The following is a 21,136-nucleotide window of genomic DNA, read 5'->3' on the forward strand; positions in this document are numbered from 1 at the left end:
GTTATGACAAGATTCATACGACATTCCTGCCATTTTTCACTACTCGCAGTTATACTGATAACTAAACTGATGGATTCGAACTATGTCGTTATTTAACTGTAGCCCCTCGGAGTATTCGCCGAAAATCAGCTACCTCTCACGTGAGTCCAACCAGAAATGGGCCGCCGGGAAGCGTACGAACAGCGGAAGCGAATCTGAAGTTCTCCCTTCTCGCCGCTTGGAGCGCTAGTGTCGCTCCAGCTGTGAAACGGTAACAAGTAACAACTTTTAACAGCAGTGCCGTTTAATGGGACACTGTGTCACATTACAAATGTAAACCGTGGAGATAAATAAGCAAAGGTAACAGTAAACTTGTTGTTTCATTCAATCACATATTTATTATTCTTGTAACTGCATGGGTCACACGAAGCATTTTCCATGTATTTTGTTACGATGTTCTGACAATAGTTGCAATATTGTATTAATTTAACGGCATTTTGCCTTGTATTTGAAATTTATTTTGTGTATCCAAAGGACTGTATTTAAATTATCGTTGGTGGATTGGTTTATGGTTTGGGCTAGTGTGCGAATTTGGTTTATACTTCTATTATGTTATGTTTTCCAAAACAAACAATTTAATAATAATAATAATAATAATATTTATTCAACATCGAATAATCAAATACAATCCCTATTCCCTAGAAATAATACAGTTTCAGGACATCATACAGATTATTCTTCTGAATACGTCAGTTTATAAATTACAAACTAAAGATTTGTTTGTATTAATAAATTTTACGTTTTGTTTTCCATAAGCTTGTAATTTTTCGAAATGGACAGAGATCAGCAACTTTGTGCGCAGGTACTCCCTACGTATACTATACATCAATTGTGAAAAGTACAGGTGCTGTTTGTAGCCCATAGCGTCTTGTGAAGTACTTGCTATTTTCGTCCCATCCCATAAAATCTCTACATCTATATTCTGTAGTCTGTAACTTCGTAAAAGAGACGATTTGTATTTTCGACGTTTTTTCAACAGTTTCCATATGTTGTGATCTCCAGTGAAAGTGATAAGTCATTTATAATTTCTGTTGGAAGGACGACCTACGACAGCAAATTTCTCACTCTCACTATTTGGTTACCTTAATCTGTATTTATGTTGTGATGTAATATTTTTTTTGTGAAGGAAAGACGAGGGATAAGAACAGCGTTTGTTATGATGTAATGTGATGCTTGTCCGTACTACAGTGGAGTAACTTCGATAGTATTGTTCAGTCGTTTAGTGCACATAGTTACTTCATTTCAGGAATGGGGCATCAGCAGAAAAGAAATGTTGGACATATTCATATGTTGTGGCTATTTGGAATCCTTTTAGTATCCTATTACTTGATCTGGAAATCGTGCACAACAACAGTTTGTATTAAGATGCATTTATGAATGTTTAGTGTAAGGATAATGCTACATCTTTGCAAATAGATGTAGAAAGGAAGTAACTAGTGTAGAAACAGCTGCTATATAGCCTAAATGTAATTCTCACCATGGGTTCACAGTTGAGATGGAGGAGAGGCAATAAATATGTTTAGTAATAGAATATTAAACATAGATGATGATAAAAAAAAATTTGATGGTTCCTGAAAAAGTGCAGTGTGTGTGGTTCCTTTTTTTTTTTTTTTTTTTTTTTAAGTGAATGGATAAAAATTCAGCACTGCAATATTTGCTCTAATCTGGGTATTCAGTTATGCCTTATAAAAGGAAAGCCTTACAGGAGCAACTGTGTCAAAAACACACATTAAACATATAATAAAATGATGCTGAACATCTCTTGTAGTTAGATTTTCATTTTGTACATGTCAAGATGATTCTGAATAACTGAAGACAAACTGCAGACTAATGTCCAAGTTTAGAGGTTAAGTACTGAAAGTGCCACATACATGATTAAGAACTGCAAATTCCATTTTGTTCTTACCTGCATCAATGAGAACTGGATTATAACATTTGGATAATCATATGCATTCTGGTAGTCCCAAACTGAATCCCAAAGATCGAAGTCTCTATTTCAACTTATCTTTCTTCGACTTTAAATTTGTGGTTGATGTTAGAAGCTGATTTTCCGTAGAAAATCCATTTTCCATTTATTAGTTGCTTTGATTCCTCATAATGCTGTAGTTACAGTTCCTGTGGGGAAAAAGCAAGACACATATCAAGTAATGCTCACAGTAGTGTTATGTAGCTAGTATATCTCAAACAAATGACAGAAACAAACAGCATCAATCAGTTGTAGCATTTGTTTCTGTTGGATGGATTTTGCAAAACACTGGTTTTCTCTCATTTTGAGATTATATGTATGACACTTCGTAATGAGGAAATGGTAAATCAGTTCATGTCATTGGACTCCTTTCTTCAGGTAGTGTAGAATTTTTCTAGTTTAGTGGTTCATCTGCTGCAGCCAGTAATGGACTGAAAATACTGCCTTTGAGCTGTATCTCACATTAATAATGGAAATTGAATGTGACTCTTTGTACCTGGTTCCTTGCTTTTCAGGGGCTAATAACTGCAGTAATGGACCACCAGAAAACTATTCGGATAAAAGATGAAACAAATGAAACAGCAGGTTCACCAGGCTCCATTGTAAGTAGTTACTTTGTAATTTTATTACTGTAGTTTCATTAATTTCGGTGTGTGATATGTTCTGTGAATAAACAGAATTCATGTTGTATTGCTGAAAGTATGCAGTAAAATATCCAGTGAGTTTTCGAGGTCACACACATCTTTTGCAGCACTATGCATAAATTGTAATATGTGTTAAAATTCACAAATGATGCAGGGGAGGTTTTAAATTTAATTTTTGTAAATGTAGGCAAATTTGTAATCCACTGCTTATTGCCAGTGATAACATCTTTGTATAAAATTAAGCTATTATGACAAAATAGTTCACGAGTGATTGGCTGGATGTCAGTTCCAGTAAGCACAGTATTTCAGTAAGTGTCCACACTGCCATCACCCAGTGTGTTGACTGTTAGTACGGAATTAAACAAATGGTTCAACACTGCTATGGCAACTTTGATCCACACTGTCCCTTTCACACTAACCTAGACCTTCAGCTTTGCTACAGATCAATTTAATAAATTTAAGCATATTCTTAATGCACTGGCAGTGGTTGTATGTTTGCTTAAAGGCAGATTTAATCTGAACTGATACATTTCCTTTAAGTGTCATCTTTAATCTACAATGCAAGAATGAAGATGACATTGTAATGAATATCAGCAATGTAATTTCAAAATATAGCAGGGTCAGGTAATGCATTATTACATTCTATACTTGAAAAGTGGGCAATAACTAGACTTGAAGACAATAGATGCTTTTCATATGTTGTGCTACAGGAGAATGCTGAAGATTTTTATAGGGAGATCCGAGAGCTAATTATGAGTAAGTGGTTAAAATTTAATCCACAATTTGACTAAAAGAGGTTTGGGATAAAAAAGTAGAGAGAGACAAAGGATTGACTTCAGTAAGCAGGGGCAACTGCAGTAGCTGCAGAAATGGACTACTGGGGAGAGCTGCGTCAAACAAGGTTTAAGACTGATCACAACAACAAAACAGTGCATTGAATAGAAATTGTAATTTCAGTATTAACAGTAAATGTTTTCTGGAACTGAAAAATAATTACAGGTCTAGTGAACAATACGAACTATAAGTGTAGTTTTTTCAAGTGTATCATATGTTACATAGGTGGTACCTTGGAGTTGTGTTTGTGTGTTCCTATTCTAGAGTGTGTTTGTCTGTTTTGTTGATGTCACTAGTTGAGTGGTGGCTTGAACTGTCTTTTTGCTATGCCAGCATAGGGCTAGTGGAGATGCTGGTCACTTAAGGAAAGCAGTGATGTGGATTGAGTTCTATACTACACCTGTAGCAGTTATATAGTTATAGCACAGCCTAAGGCCTGTGTTAAATAGAAAGGTGATAGTCTAATTGTGGTTTGTAAATGCCAATGAATGTTTTTATAACAATATTTTTCCATAGTTACCTTTGTGCAACTGATGAAAACCCTTGTTTTCCTACTGTAGTCCAGTATTTTCAGATTTTTAATATGTCTACAGGTGTTAACCGCACTCAAAACTTTTCTTCTGTAGATCCTGATAGTTCTTCAGTTTTTATTTTTCTAATATTTGCATATTGTTGGTGAAGTCATCCATTGATAATTTCTTAGGGCTTGTATTGCTGCTGTGTTAATGATAATCGGTCTACCAGTGCTCAGTCAAGATATCTAATTGTTACCTTGAAAGAAGTTTGAAGAGAGATTTACTGTGAACATTGATTTAAGAAGTTAGTTTCATATAATAATGTCTTGCAGTAGCACTTCTCTCTGAATATGTAAACTAAGCCTCAATAAGATCAGTAACAGAAAATTCTGTAGTATACATTAATTTATTTTTCTGATACTGTATACATGCACCCTGATATATTCCAGAGTGTATATATTTGATGGTAGCAAACTTATGGCAAAAGTAAGAGGTTGTACGTTCAGTATTGATGTTCTTTTTGTAAATATCTCTTCTACATACATCAGTTCATGACAAATGACATTTGTAGAATTGTGAGGATGTTACACAAATATTAAGGAATTTTTGTTGTAAACAACGTAACTTGAAGTTTGGATCAAACTTTTGGTTGCATTGTAAAAGACTTGTTGCTTCCTTTGCCTCTCTCTTCTTGAATGTTTCCACAGACTGGTGACAGTACAAATGTAAGAACATGCTCCATAAATTGGCTTTGCAAAAAAATGTCGGCAGATTAGCTGTATATGTTGACAACATAGCAGACAGTCTGCATTGAGTCGAGCTAGACTTTACATTCATTATAAGTCTGGCCTAAGAATAACAGTGTAGAGAACTATGTTGTCCAGCTTTCAACCTTTTCGCCTTGATTTTATTTCACTTCTCTTCTTTGTATTTAACTTCTATTAGTTTTTCTGAAAATTCGAGGATTATCTTGCCCATTTTCATTCTTTAAATGGTAATGCATCTACTATAGATAGTGCATTGTGAGCAAGTTGAATAATTTGTGATACTATAAAACATGTAATTTCTGTGATAATAATCTTATGCCACTCCCATTTGGAATAACCACATAAACCAAGATACACATGACATTTATCTTTTGCACTACTTCCATTGTGTAAGAATACCTGTTTTTCAGTAACTCAGTGCTGTATTAAAGAAACAACCTTGGCTGTTTCATCACTCAGAAATTAATTGTAGAATAGTTCTGTAGTGACGAAGATGTTGAAAATAATGTTGTGATTCTCATAATGTTAATTTCATTCTAATTGAAATATGACAAATCAGTTTTCCATCAACCAGAATTACTGTCACACAAAAGAACATATACCGAGAACTGGCAATAAAATGATAGTTGTGACATTTATTAATCTTGACAGTTACTTCAATTTGACTTCAAAGATGTGAAAGTTCTTAACAGTGTGTGGAGATTATGACTGTTTAACTGTACTCATTTTGCTTTGTTTTGCTCTTACCACAGGTCCAGGTATACCACTCCAGTGTGGAAATAAAGGAAGAATGGCAGGAGACTGGGAATCAAGAGGTAATTCTAGTATTTTTTTGATTGAGTAGAATCTTCACAGTTGTGGGGAATGTAATGGAAGAGGTAAGCAATATAGCTATGTATTAGTGTCAAAGTTTGTTCAGTAATGCTTGTAATGATGACTGACACAATATCATCATTTGCCCACTTGCGTCAAATATGGCATTGAAGACTAAATATAGTATTTTTTAGGCATTGCTCTATATGGATTGAAGGATTGTCTTCGTACAGGAACAGTAGTTTTAGTATATACATTAGTAGAATTATTATCTTGTACAAGGGCATGCTGAAAAGTAATGCCTCCACATTTTTATGTAAGTAGTGTCAACACTTTTCAAATAAACAAGCTTTGTTAACTTTTACATCTTGTATGTTTGACTTTGTTGACAGAACCACAACCTCACCTCTGCTCTCACTGCTTCAGTCACTATCTAATCGAAGTCCATGAAGGTATTGTTTAGATTAGGAAACAAATGAAATTGGATGGGTCAAGTCGGGACTGTATGGAGGATCATCGATTACAGTGAACCCAAGCTGCCAGATTGTTGCAGATGTTGCAGCGCTAATGTGTAGTCGGGCATTGTCATGCTGAAGGAAAGGGTGCGGCATGTATGAACACTCTTTGAATTCAAAACCTGATCACAGTACACTGCTCCTCATGCACCAACACAGTTAAGTAACACATGTTCATGTTATGTGCTATAATCCAGAGCCCTCTAGCAGCAGATGGTTTGAATTTGGGTCAGTGGAGCGACAAAGCCAATTGAGGTATTTCATATTGTGCACATTACTCAGTCGAGTAACATGTATGACATGTAGTACCTCAACTGATACTGAGAACAGAATAAAAAAAAAATTGAGGCATTACTTTTAGAACACCCATGTATATACAAACAAAAATAAGATGTATGTGTGATTGTGTTGATGTATGTATAAAGTGATGCATGATAGTTGCTGCAAAGCCCTGTACTTGATCAGTCATTTCCTACCTATTTGACCAGTTGTTTTGATGAGTAAACTAACCACAGATATTTCTTTGATTGAATCAGTTGTCATTCTCATGGGAGGTGTGCTTAGTGGGCAGAGCATGAATGAGAATTCATTATATCCTGTGAAAATGATGATGAAGTATGATTCAAGATATGAATGCTTTTCCTTGAAAATACTCCAGAATATCAGGAAACCCAAAGTGAATGTTGACACTTCCCAACACACTTCTGATTCATATCACCAACTGAATCAACATGATACTATATAATATCCACATGTGCAACAATCTGGCAGTTTTTGTATTTTCCGCCTAAGTATAATCTATTATTAAAATTAAGCTCCATAATAGGCTTCTGTCCTTTGTTCTCTCTTCTATATTTCCATAAACCCTTACAATGTCATATACTTCAATTTGTTTCATTATCCTTGTTATCAAGGTATTTACCCAAGCTGCATATCGACTCTGTTTGCCTTGATTAAATTTTCTTCACTCTTTTTCATTTCTGTTTTCCTTCATTAAATATTTTTTACTCTTTTCATTTCTACATTTTTTCTATGTGGAAAATCTAAAGGAAGATGGACAGATGGAGCAAACTCCATCCTGCAGAATGTGAGGTGTTAACAACTGCAGGGCCTCATTCAGTTGGTCCCTACATCCAGTGTTCTCTGGATCACACACAGTTTACATTATAGTGCATTTAAAATTAGTTGCAACTTCTGAAGTTTGGCTCAGATCGACCAGCCAGCGCAGCTGACTGGTTATGTGCCAAGCATTCCTGACGTTTTCTTCGCCTACAGCAATCTTCCATGCTGGCAACTATGCTTCCCTCCACTCACTTTGTACTGAACTGTCAAAAGTCTCAACTAGTTTTAAATACGTTATAAACAATCTTTCCTTTCGTGCATTGCATATTAGGCCTTTGCTCTTCCTTGGCCCTTCCAGGCTTCGTCAACCTATTGGTTGTGCATTTGCGCTACTTAATAGTGATGTTGCTATTGGCTGACTACATCGTGTATCCTGTGCTCTGAATATCTGGTGTCATCGGGTGGTGAGATAACTGACTGGCTTACAAAATTGCGTCACAATTTTAGTGCTTCAGAAACTAACATGCTGTTTTGGGTTGAATTCGAATTTATACTTTTGTAATTACAAAATGTGAAAATGCAGTGTACATGTTGCTGCACATCAAAGATATTTCTGAGAGCGCGTTTTTTTTTCTTTCTTTTAAAATTTTCTCTGGGTTTTGCTGTCTAAGGTGCTGTGAAGAAGTGGTGCTGGTGTCTAAAACCTTAACCATTGAAAGGATTGGTGTGTTTCACAGTCCCGTGGGATTTATCATGGTGAAAGTGTATGTTCGCCCTGGGAAGAGTGTATTTTTAACCAGGATTTTTTTTCCTTCTCTGCATATACACCCTGTTATAAGACAGAGTTTATCTGTGCCCATGCTATGGACACTCTGTTGTGATTACTCAACCATGAACGTACCGTTATGTCCGTTGCACTGCTTTCAGTCTGTTCAGAAATGTGCAACTGTCTCCTTTGCATGTCTTCATTTCCTCCAATTTATCCATTTGAAAAACTGTGTCAGCATAGCTCCAGAGTGAGGATTTGAGCTCAGGAGAATGATAATTCTCGTTCCTGGCACAGGATTTTCTTGTAAAAAAAGTATTGTATTGCAATCATGTATCGTTAATGTCAGGGTGTTGTAGCTGCCCTGTCTCGTTATTAATCACTACATGCAGAGTCCTTCATTAGATAGTTGCATGATGAGAAAGTTCTCATCACTACTTTTCTGTCCTAATGTACGGATATCACTTGCACTGGTGGTAATGCAGAATTGGTGGAACAGGAGGTTCTGGTTGTCACTGATGGTAGGATTTTGACAAAGTAAACAACTAACAGTAACTGAAGTGTAGATGATAGAAAAAATTGCCATGAGCATACATAAACAGTCGATGCAGCAGTCCAAATCATGAAGTGTAATGGAGGTAAGATCAGAAACTTAGGACCTCTGCCTGCCTTTTGCAGGCAAGTGTGCTACCAAAAATGCACTTGCCTGTGAAAGGGAAAGGTCTTACTTCTGAGTACGAGTCCTGCACACAGTGTTAATCTGCCAGGGAGTTTCAAATTGATGCACATTCTGCTTCAAAAGGAAAATTTATTGTATTTGTATGATTGTTGCTTTTTCAGCAATGTAATTTTTTATGAGAGGTGCAGTTGAAGACAAATCCCTCTTAATAGTCATACAGTAGTTACAGAAGTTTATGCGCAAGCTTTAAGTGGGTAATTAGTTTCCTTTTTCAGTTACTTCAAGATCCATTAAGAATTGAAGATCCATGTTATGGCATAAAGGAAGAGCCAGGACTAAAACTGAATGAGAGACTCTCTGAGCATAATGTAAGTTTTCAAATCAGTGTTGTTTTATGCTTGAGTTACAGCAAGACAATCATGAATGTAATGGCTGCATATAGTTAAAAGATCATAGATGGAGAGCCATTCTAACCTATGATACAGTAATCTGTAGTATTTGTGTAAAATTTCCATGACTCTGGTTATCCTTGTGTTGTACGTGTTAGCTGTTGTTGTAATTGTTGTGGTTGCATGTCCAAACATTGGTTTGAATGCAGCTCTCCAGGCTACTCTGCCCTGTGTAACCCTGTTCATCTTTGAAGAACTGATGCAACTTACACCCTTCTGAATTTGCTTACTGTATTTATTTCTTAGTCTCCCGTTGATTTTTAGCACCACCACCCCCGCCCCCCCATGCCTCCACCCCCTGTGTGCACATTTCCCTCCTGTTCTAAGATGGTGATCCCTTGATGTCTCAGAATGCACCCTGTCAACCAATCCCTATTTTAGTCAAGTTGTCCTGCAAATTTCTTTTCTCCCCAATACCAGTCAGTACCAGTTCATTAGTTATGTGATCTACCAATCTAATCCTCAGCATTCTTCCATAGTACCACATTTCAAATGCTTCTATTCTCTTCTTGTCTAAACTGTTTATCCTCCCTCTTTCACTTCCATATGTGGCTACACTCCAGACAAATACCTTCAGAAAAGAGTTTCTGGCACTTGAGTCTGTATTCAATGTTAACAAATTTCTCTTCTTCAGAAACACTTTTGTTGTTTTTGTCAGTCTATATTTTATATCTCTCTACTTCTACACCTATCAGTTATTTTGCTACCAAAGTAGCGAAATTCATCTACTACTGTAAGTATACTGTTTCCTAATTTAACTCCCTCTAACCTTTGACCAGTGCAGCACAGCATTATTTGGATATACACTGGTAAGGCAACACTATAGCTACTGCCCACCATGAGAGTGAATGCACTGTGCTGTGTACACAGGGCTGTGGGGGTATTATTATGCTAAAGGAAACATATACCTGGGCTTCCATTGAACCTCTAGTAGTAACCAAATACACTGTGATTACTGTGGATTGTGTCAATATGGTTCCATTGATGCTTTGTCTTTCATAGTGGTAATGCAGATTTCCAGGTAGGTTACTATCCATTTCAAAAGGCCAGAATGATACTGCAGTGGTTTGAATAGTATTGCAATGAATGAACATCCATGGTGTGGCAACCAAATTCAACTGATGTGCATCCATGGAACACATTCCAACCCTGAACTCAGAAACCAACAGCCCATAATTCATGGGATTTGCAGGAGTTAAATTCTAGGCAGATCTAGTGCCATATACCTCGAGAAACCTACCAAGAAATGGTCAAATCTATGCTATGCAGAAACACTGCTGTACTGTATTGCAGATATGGATCAACACACTTTCAGCCAGATGAGTTGATGTATTTGCTCAACAGCATGTGATACTATAATATCTGGTCAGAAAATTAACTTTATTAAATTACTCTTTGAATAAGATACGATAATCAATGAAAAGTATGATGATCTTCATACTGAAATATTGAGAGCTATGTTGTATGCACATAATGAGAGGTTTTTTTTTCTCAGTATCTGGAAGACTCATTTTTAGCCTCGGGGTCCACTGATTCTATCAAGGAGGATCCAGTACTAACTTTAGGAGCAGAAGAAACTGAGAATTTCATAAGTATTTACATCTTACAGATGGATTGCATGTGAAGTGAAAATATGTCATTTGGTAACTGTGGAGTACAAAGGATGCATTACAGTGAATTTAGCATAGTTTGTAACTCTTAGTAGTTTTGTAGTATTGTGTTATTCCACTTGAATTATTGTCAGTATTTTGCTGAGTGCTCTGAGTAGAATTTCAACAGAGCTGTAACAATATATGTAGTCATAATTTCACTGTCACAGGTTGATATCAGTTACACTAAGATCATGATAATCCAGCAGATCCAGTAGTCCAACATGTGCCAGATATTTTCCCGTATTCTTTGATCATTTGCATGCCTTCGAGAAACATTGAAACCTTTTGGTGTGACATCTTTTCAGCAACAATTGTTTGCCTAACAGATTGATTATATTCTCATCAAGATATGCTAGTTATAATATTGGCTTTGTGCTACTGTCAGTGATTCTTCATTCACTAAACCTAAGTTTACAGTACTTATTTTTGCATCAGTGCTTTGGTATTTTAATTATTTAATGAAGTCGTAATGCTGTGTTAGTATTCAGATACTTCTATGACTGTCAGACTACACCACAGTAAAATGTTTGTATGTACAGTGAACATGTTTTCCAAATAGAGCAAAAGTGAACCTAAAGCAGCAAAACACAAACATGTGATTTTGACAAGCCACAAAAAACTGGACAACATAAGCAGTTTGGAAAAGAGTGAGAACCAAAACAGTATTATGAGTGAACTATGGTCTAAAATGATTGAAGAAACTGAGATGGAAAGCAATGCAAATGATGATGCGATTACAGCTGATGGTTCTGAAATTGTACAAATGATAAATTCTGCATCTACCAATGAACTGAGGGCTTTTTCAAGTGAAATTAAAATGGGTCAACATAGGCAGAAATTCGGTTACTGAAGGAGAGCTGAATGATATGACATTATAAAAGTGTTCTGAAGTCACAGCAGGTGCCTGAAGCTGACAGTGATAAAGGAAAAAGGCCTGCAACTAACACCTCTTAGGTTGAGGCTGTAGAAGCCTTAGACACTTAAGTGAAATTCGCTAATAGAAGACAATAATACAGTGCTTCTGAAGTTGTGAATCTGAACATCACGCAAAGTAATTGTTGTCAGAAAAGGGCTCAATCAAAAACAAGTTGGAATTTCTGTAATGTTCAGGGTGCTCAGGAGATAATTTCAGTTAAACTGTCAGCGGTAGACACCAGTCTGGCATATTCCACACCCGTGAGGGCATCAAATATCTGTACTATTTCTAAGACAGTGATTCCAATTAAACTGCACTAAATTCTTGACAATAATCTTTATTAATTAGCTTCATCTTGATATCCTCAAACCAATTGTTCTTATTGTATTTTGTAACTAGCGTACAAAACATGATTTATGTGCTGTATATCGAACTTCTCAAAAACTTTGAGCCTTAAACTGTTGTAATAAAGCAATATACTATTTGATTTTTAATTCAATTTTATTTTTATAGAAAAGTAGTTCTTTTCCTGACACAGGCTGTGGCCGAAAGCTTAAGTGTAAATGTATTTTAATTTTGCCTCATTGGCAACAAGGCATGTTATCTTTACATTAGTAGCAGTCTTCTATGCACTTCAGTAACTTTGATTAATGTGTTGGAGGCAAATACATTGGACTGTTACCTTGTCAGTGAGTCTCTGTATTTGTGAGTTTGTGGCAAAGAAATTTCCAAGGGGGGGGGGGGATTATTAAATAAGCTAAGATGTACACAGACTCGGCACAGTGAACTGGGGAAATAGTGACTGTCCTATAAATTTTTTATTATATACTTTAGCCTCATGTCACACACATTGTATCATTAACGGTTTTAATTTATGACCAAGCTGTTATCAGATGAACTGTGCAAAAAATAAAGAAACACAGAGGTAGTAAACTACTATAGTGTGTTTAAAAGAAGTTGCGACATTTGACAATTTAGTGAAGAGCGAGTGTAGGGAATCATAGTTTACAATTGGTAGTGATAACACAATGCCTATCTTAGGTTATGACCAATAGTCAGCTGCCAGGCAAACATTCTTTGACAGTAAAGAAATGACAATACTAAACAGAGCAGTTATATCAATGAATGTTTAATACCTACTCACAGTTATAGATTAAGTTGAGTGACCCCAAGGGAAGAATCATTGCTGTCTTCCTCAGAACTAGAACTGGCACTGGAGCTGACTGGAATGACTCTGTTCCATCTGTTCTTCCAGCAGTCCTTCATAAATCGATGTCTCCTGAATTTCCTCCTTGGAATAGCTGACAATTCAGGATCAATCCTGTGGGGTGAAGTGTGCAATGGCCTCTTTTTTCAGCATTTCAACCTTAATGAGCGTAAACTTCTTGGTGTAACTTGCCACATTACCTCTCACCTGGGCCCATATATGATGAGCTGGATTCAAATGAGCATGATGCAGAGGAAGCCTTGATTACACTATGCTCTTTAGTGTTAACTGATTTGTTGACCTTGCATTGTGGAGGTTTTGGCTTCTACAGCATAAGTTCCATTAACTATTCATGCCAAATTCAATTTTATCTCATGGAATGTTTCTTTGTGCACAGTGCATAAACTCAATTTCCTCCACTTCATTGTTAGTCTTATCCATTACAGCAGAGTGGTATGGTACATTGTCCATTATTACTATCGAATTCAGATGAACATTTCACAGCAGAGCATCTGAAAACCACTCCATAAAAACTGTGGGATTCATTTCCTGATGATAGTTGCCTTGATTCCTGGAACAGCAATAAACAGGTTGGAATGAAGCCATGAGCAGAGCTAGCAAGAAGGATGACAATTCTGCCACTCTTGTCTAACTGTGCTTTGGATGTTCCTTGTGCTGTGTGGTCCAGCCATCCTGTTGTCAATGTGTAACGCACATTAAGCCATGTCTTGTCCAGTCTGTTATGACGACGACGAACAGATTGTCACCAGTGTTGATCGGTGGCCAATGCTAAATAGAAACATATAAATCACAGCAGGTTTATCAGTGACATCGATAAGGAGCTGGCTGCATGGTCTGGGTCTGCATTGACTAAAATAATTTGTAGTCATTGATAAAAAAATAATATATATTGTACTTAACTGGTGGTACAGGATTCTTCATATTCTGTAGGAATATAATTACAAACAGAGATCTATAGAGGCATCACTTATGCTGTACTTGAAATAAGCTCCTTGTTAGAGGTTGCTTCCTATCGGTTGCAGGCTATACTACTCTCATACTTGACGTACTGAGCAAGAGTGGACATGTGCTCACTATAGGCTTGTTACAAGCCGCAGAGCAACGCTAGTCACGACTCGCGGGTCCAGTGTTACTATTACAGGCTGTGGTCGATAACTGCAACCCCTAACAAGTGTGGTATCAAACATTGATCCCACAGAGTCTCTCAGTGTCTTTAAATGAAAGAGACCAAAACCATGCTTGTGAAGACAATTTCCGATAGATGACCTACCATTAAACTTCTGTGCTACTGAAACCGGTTATTCCTTGTGTTAATAATAACCATAAACATGTCAGCACATTGCATACTTGTGGAATGTGTCGATCTTGGTTATCCACTTATCAAAACTGCTTTTCTTGCCCAGAGTTTCTAGTAGAGAATAAATTGGTGTTGCTTCGTCATTTGCATCTTCCTTTTTTTCCTTCTCCTTCCCAATTCTTAGCACCATACACAGGTCAATGTAAAGTGCAGCAGTTGTTCTGTACACCTCTTTTGTAACATCTAAAACCAGATAGGCACTTTTGCACACATGTTCATGATCTTGTCCATAGGTTGAAATTGCCTTTCTAATGCTCAATACCTTCACAGCCAATGAGCGTGTTCTTAGATAACCTCTTAAATTGTGAATTTCGTTTTCAGACATGCTGCACTGTTACATGCAACACAAAACACTTGTTCACAAAGCCTGATCACTGCAGAACACTTCAGTGCCAAAGAATAGCACTTTACCACAAAAGCTGATGAACATAAGTGCATCTAATGTGGGACAGAACATGATACTGTTTATTGAAGGTGTGGAAATGGGCACTTTGCCAACCTTACCATTGATGGTGTGGTAGGTAAAGCTGGCTTGCCACTGGTGATATCTGGGCAACTGCTTCACATCCTGCTGTGAGCCAAACATCAAAAGTCACCATTTATTTGAAATGGTATGGGCTCAACAAGTCATTGGAAGTCCCCTACAGAAATATTGAAACATGCTGTCACATAATTGCAAAAAGTTGCTGATGCAGGATGTCATGCATGAACTGACCTCTTGATTATGTCCCTAAATGTTCAATTGCATTCGTGTTGGATAATATGGGTGGCCAAATTATTTTCTCAGATTGTCCATAATGTTCTTCAAACCAGCTATGAACAATTGTGGTCTGGTGACCTGACATCATTGTAGCCAGATATATCATTTCCTATCAGTGATCATTTCAGTTGGACCAGAGGACCCAGTCCATTCCATGTAAATGCTGCCCACACCATTATGAAGCCACCACCAGCTCACACAGTACCTTGTTGATAACTTGGGTCCATGGTTTTGCAGGGTCTGCACCTCACTCAAACCCTGCCATCAGTTCTTACCAACTAAAATTGGAACTCACCTGACCAGGCTATGGTTTTCTAGTCACCTAGGGTCCAACCAATTTCCTCAGGAGCCCAGGGAGCCACTGCAGGCAATGTTGTGCTTTTGGCAAAGGCACTCACATTGATCGTCTGCTGCCATAGCCCATTAATACCAAATTTTGCTGCTTTGTTGTAACAGATACGTTTGTAGTGCTCACATTGATTTCTGTGGCTATTCCACACAATGTTGCTTGTCTCCTAGCACTGACAGTACACACACACTGCTGCTCTCAGTGATTAAGTGAAGGCCATTGGCCATTGCATTGTCCGTAATGAGAGATAATGCCTGAAATTTGGTATTTTCAGCACACCTTTCACACCATATATCTTGGAATATTGAATTCCCTAATGATTTTAAAAATGGAATGTCCCACACATCTAGCTGCAACTACCAAACCACTTCCCAACCATCAGGAGAAGAATGTCTCATCTACTGTACCAAATGTAAGCAAACATGTAACTGTGGCACAGTTCATGTTTTTATTAATGTGGCTGTTTTACCAAGTGCTCGGACTGATGGACTGACTGCACTGTATGCTGAATTTCATGGGACCTTACGGCAGCAATGGCCTGCATTGCATGGCCCTTCATGCCTTCTGGATTCTTGGTTTTCCTTGTAGGCTTCCTATTTTAATTTTCACCACAGATAAAGACCAGATGCATTAAGGTTGGCAAGACACAGGCCATTTTATATTTCACAAATGATCACTCTAACAATCTAAAAGTATTCTGTTAAGAATATCTGTAATTACTTCTGTAGAATGGATAGTACATTCATTTTGGTGGTACTAAATGGATTGCATTGTGGCCATTTGGCTCTCTTTCCGGTAACTGCAGGGACATATCTCTTATGAACTGCAGAGACTTGCAGCTATTTAGAACACTATCGATGAAACGTGCACAACATACAATTCCTCAAAAGGCTGTACCACACATTGACAGATAAAGGTTGTTTATTCACTTTTGGCCAGCATAGTTTTTAGCTGACCAGTGGGGCATGATGTAAACTTTGATTTGCCTGTGGCTTATAAATAATACTTAATGAAAAAAATCTGTGCTGCTACTTACATTCATTTTCATCTGATTACTCTACTGAAGTTGTCTTCTCCCTTGACAAGTTTTAACCCTCAGCCACACACTTGCTGCATTATTTCTTATTGCCTTTTGATGAGCCTGTCAACTGTTTTCTTCTTGTTGTCAGATAGTGCCAAATTTGATTCAGTAATCACTAGTAATCAAATCTACAGCCTTCTTCTGTAGTAGTATATTTTAAATGCTTCTATTCTCTGTCACTATCCATCATTATTATCATCCATTTTATTATGTATCATCCATGTTTCACATCTGTAGAAGGCTACACTCCAAACTAATGCCTTCAGAAAAGACTGCCTAACAGCTAAATGTTTATTCAGTCTTAACAAAATGTTCCTTTTTCGGAAGTGTATTTCCACGCAGTTGCAAGTCTGCATTTTATAACCTTTCTATTTTGCCCATCATCAGTCAGTTTTCTATTCAAGTAGCAAAACTCGTTTTCTACAGGTAGTCTCTCTCTCTCTCTCTTTCAGCATCACATTCTTTAATTTCACGTCATTCCATCACCCTTGTTTCATTTTTCTAGATACTTATCTTACAAGCTCCTTTCAAGACCCTGTCAGTTCCGTTCAATTTTTCTTCAAGTCTTTATCTGTCTTTGATATGATTACAGTTTTATCAACAAACCTTAGTTTTTATTTCTTCTCCCCCAACGTTAATTCCATTACCAAATCTTTCCTTTGTTTCTTTTACTACTTGCTCAATGTCCAGTTCAAAAAACATGGGGATGAGCTACAACTCGACCACACTCACTTCTCCACTACTGTCTTCCTTTCATGTCCTTTAACTTTTACAGTACCAAACTCATTTCGTAACAACTTGCAGATAAGTTTCGCTCCTCGTGTTTTAGCTGTGCTACCTTCAAACGTTCAAAGAATTTCTTCCAGTCAGCATTATCAAAAGCTCACATTACATCTAAAAGTCCTATAAACAGAGGCAAGCCTTTCTTACCTGCTGAGATAAGTTGTTGTGTCAGTATTTCTTCATGTGTTTCTACATTTCTCCAGAAACCAAAATGAACATCCACAAAGCTGGCTTTTGTAATCCACTACATTCGTGTGTAAATCATTCATGACATTATTTTGCAATCATGACTTCTTAACTGATGGTTCAGTAATATTCACACCTGTCAGCACCTGCTTTCTTTGGAACTGGAATTATCACATTCTTATTAAATTCTGAGAAGATTTTGTTTATTTCATATATCTTACATGCTAAATAGTTTTTTCCTCGTGAATGACTGAATAAATAAAAACACTGGACTTACACTTAGAGAGAAGTGTTTGATATTGAGTCATGTTTTAATTTGGTACATGCCATTAGTGTATTCTCCTCGTCCTCTTAGAGAAAAGTACTTTATGCAATAAATCATTTGAGAGTTTCGTAATGTTGTGAATTTAGTGTGTGCATTTAGTGCATGTTCAATGATAGTAATGAATATCTAACATTATTTCTTTGTTACAGATATTCAGCGATCCCAAATATGATCCTCTGGGAGTAAAGACAGAGGAGGTAAGCTACTGCTATGTTTTAAGGTCTGTTAAGTCTTTCTTTTCTCTGGAACATAACTATCTCTTGTCTAGTTTCTAGCTGTGTGCACTTAGTGGAACCTAAAATTTCAGAGCAGGAGGGTGTAGTATTCATAAAGAGAAACACATTCAGCTTTATGTGCTACACTTTTTTTACAACAGGTGGATACTAGGGGAAACACAAAATTCATACTGTTAATCCATAGTAACTTTCGAGGTATTGGGATGTCTAACTGATTACAGATGAACATGTAGTTTTATTGTATATGATATCTGCAGGAGAAATAAGACACCTTGCTTTTTGGAATGATTAACCCAAGTTCTGCAGTTACATAAGCCTTCACTGTACTCGTAGCATTGTAGTTTGTATTGGAAAATGTTAAAACTTCTTTCAAAAGGAAGGAAATTCCAGCTCACTCACTTTTCAGATTATGGGATAGCACAACTGAGAAGGAAATGAGAAGGACATGTACTTTGTCATCACTCATTTCACCCATATTTATGATACGTGCAAGGCTTGGCCAGAAATAAAAGTGGGTACTCCAGATGTCCAAGCATTTAGAAAGAATAGCATTTTGGTGCAGATCGGGTAAGGCATGAGCCATTTATATTACTGTAGTTTATAGATAGTGGTTGGCACAGTGGAAAGAATACCAAACAGTTATCTGAAGGTTATATGTAAATTGAAGGTTGAGAGGGGTGGAATGGAAAGGAAGGGGGAAGGATCACTGCTGTCAGCTGCATTGGGACATTGTGCGGAATCAGCAGCGACAAGTGAAAACACATACGTCAAAATACGTTTCGCATCACCCCAGTTCCCAGAACTTCTGAAGATAGACATTGACTGTGGGTACTGTATCACAGACAAAAAACCCTTTGACTGTTCAGAAATGTCACTAAACCTGCCCAAAGATGTAAACAACCAGGCATGAGCGGTACCTGTTAGGTGGAAGTGGTCCGACAGCCGATCAGTTCCAGTTATTCCACCAGGAAGGAGGTACAGGGCTCATGTTTTCTGTAGTTCAGCCATGCTTAGACAGTCAATACCACATTTTGATTGTGTCTGCATGGTTACTTTGTGCCAGGAAGGGCTCTCAACAAGGGAAGTGTCCAGGCATCTTGGAATGAACCAAAGCAATGTTGTTCGGACTTAGAGGAGATACAGAGAGATATGAACTGTCAATCACATGCTTCGCTCAGGCCGCCTAAAGACTACTAATGCAATGAAACCCTGACAACAATGCCACTCTGTTGAATAATGCCTTTCGTGCAACTACAGGATGTCTTACTATGACTCAAACTGAGCACAATAGGCTGCATGAAACACAAGTTCATTCCTGACTTCCATGGCAAGGTCCATCTTTGCAACCATGACACCATGCAGCGCAGTACAGATGGGCCCAAGAACATGCCGAATCGACTGCTCAGGATTGGCATCACGTTCTCTTCACCGGTGAGTGTAACGTATGTGTTGTGACTCGCCGATCATTCAAAGTGCCGCCGCGCAATTATGCGCATCCTCTACATCCGGCGCTGTCTGCCAACCATGCAGCAGCCACGCCACCTAAGCGGCCAGCCATGCAGCGGCCGCTAGACTTGGACTCAGTGTTCATTCGAATGTTACCTTGTTCACATGTCTTGCTTAGTCAACTTACTTAGTGACTTATATGTGTTGTGTTGTTTTGAAATATATGTGTTCAACTTGACGTTATAACAATTGGCGACGAGGATGGGATTTTTCCTTTTCATCGTTGACCCACCGGTTTCCATGGCTACTGTCGAGCAACTATTGCAAGGTCTCATTGAACAGCAAACGCTTCTAACATCGGCGATTCGCGATTTCGTCGCGGCATCTAATGCGGGCCGTTTATCGTCGTTGTCTATACCTCCTTTTCCTCCTTACGACGAGACGGCGGAAGATTGGTCTGATTACCAAAAACGTCTTCGACAGCACTTCCTGGCATTTCATGTCACGCACGAACAAACATGTAAGTCTCTGTTCCTTTCGTGGATTTCACCGCAAATGTATCGGTTGTTGTCGCAATTGGCTCCTTTGAAAGATCCTGTGTCTTTGTCCTTTGCTGAAATATGCTCACTTCTGTCTGCATATTTTCAAAAGCAAACGCATGTGGTAGCCTCTTGTGTTGCCTTTTATCGTTGTCAAAAACAACCGCATCAATCCTATCACGCGTGGGCGGCTGAACTTCACGGCCTCAGTCAAAAGTGTCAATTTGTTACTGACGTTCATAAAGGATCCTATGCCGATTCCATGGTACGCGATGCTATTATCCGGTCGGCGCCCGACAAAGAAGTTAGGCAACGTGCCCTTCAATTGGCAAATCCAACTCTAGATGAAGTCCTCTCCATCACGCAGTCTTTTGAAATTTCTCGCACCGCTGGGGCGCAAATAGAGGCTTAGGGTGACGTTGCGGAAATACAACCTCCGTGCGCTGTTGACAACGCGTGCGGCATGTCCCCGCCGGCTGACGTGGCTGCAGTAGGCTCCCACGCGCAGCCTCGGCCTAACCGTGGACAACCCTCTAAGAAACTGCAGCAAAACCCCTGGCAACTTCCTTCATGTCCGCGGTGTTTTACGAAACGTTCACGGGAGGATTGTCCCCAACGTTGGGCTGTGTGTCACAATTGCAAAAAGAAGGGTCATGTGTCTTCCGTTTGCAAATCAGATTGCATCCATGATGTTCATGAACATGACTCTGATTCTGCTTCTGTGTTGTCTGTCAATTGCACTTCTACCCTTTCAGGGAAGTTATTCCTCACTGTCCAAATCCTTGGTAGGGATGTCCGCATGCAGGTGGATACTGGTTCTGCTGCCACTATCATCAATTCTCAGACGTATCTTCAGTTGGGTTCTCCAGTCCTATCACCCGTCACTCGGCAATTATGGACGTATAATAAACAGAAGATTTCTCTCTTGGGACAATTTAATGCTGAGGTATCATACAAATCCGTTGTTCACACTGTTCCCATATTTGTGTCGACCAGAGTAATGCAGAGAATCTTTTTGGTTTCGATGCCTTTCGCGTTTTTGGGTTCTCCATAGATGACTCTGTCAATATCGTCTCTGATGCTATTCCTTATGCTCAATTGGATTCGTTGTCGACGACATTTTCGTCCCTTTTTCCTCCTGGGTTAGGTGGCGCAAATGACTTTGAAGCTCATATCACGCTCAGACCCACTGCTCGGCCTAAGTTTTTTCGGGCACGACCCATTCCTGT

The 21,136-nt window shown here is 38.3% G+C and overlaps 1 protein-coding gene across 5 annotated transcripts in view; it reads left to right on the forward strand.

The window, feature by feature from the left end:
• The first annotated feature begins 218 nt into the window (after positions 1 to 218).
• The window catches only part of LOC126213010 (zinc finger protein ZFP2-like), a 68,611-nt gene continuing 47,693 nt past the window's right edge, over positions 219 to 21,136 (forward strand). The window contains exons 1-5 of one of the 5 annotated variants that reach the window (XM_049940564.1): positions 219 to 339; positions 2,521 to 2,607; positions 5,518 to 5,580; positions 8,876 to 8,968; positions 17,836 to 17,883. In XM_049940564.1, coding sequence (XP_049796521.1) covers positions 2,539 to 2,607; positions 5,518 to 5,580; positions 8,876 to 8,968; positions 17,836 to 17,883 — 273 coding nt within the window. In that variant the 5' untranslated portion in view covers positions 219 to 339; positions 2,521 to 2,538. Of the gene's footprint in view, positions 340 to 2,520; positions 2,608 to 5,517; positions 5,644 to 5,970; positions 6,031 to 8,875; positions 8,969 to 17,835; positions 17,884 to 21,136 lie in introns of those variants that run through there. The other 4 variants (XM_049940567.1, XM_049940565.1, XM_049940568.1 and 1 more) reach the window with 4 other exon arrangements.

This window comes from Schistocerca nitens, chromosome 11 (genome assembly GCF_023898315.1).
Source record: "Schistocerca nitens isolate TAMUIC-IGC-003100 chromosome 11, iqSchNite1.1, whole genome shotgun sequence".
In the NCBI taxonomy this organism is placed as follows: Eukaryota; Metazoa; Arthropoda; class Insecta; order Orthoptera; family Acrididae; genus Schistocerca; species Schistocerca nitens.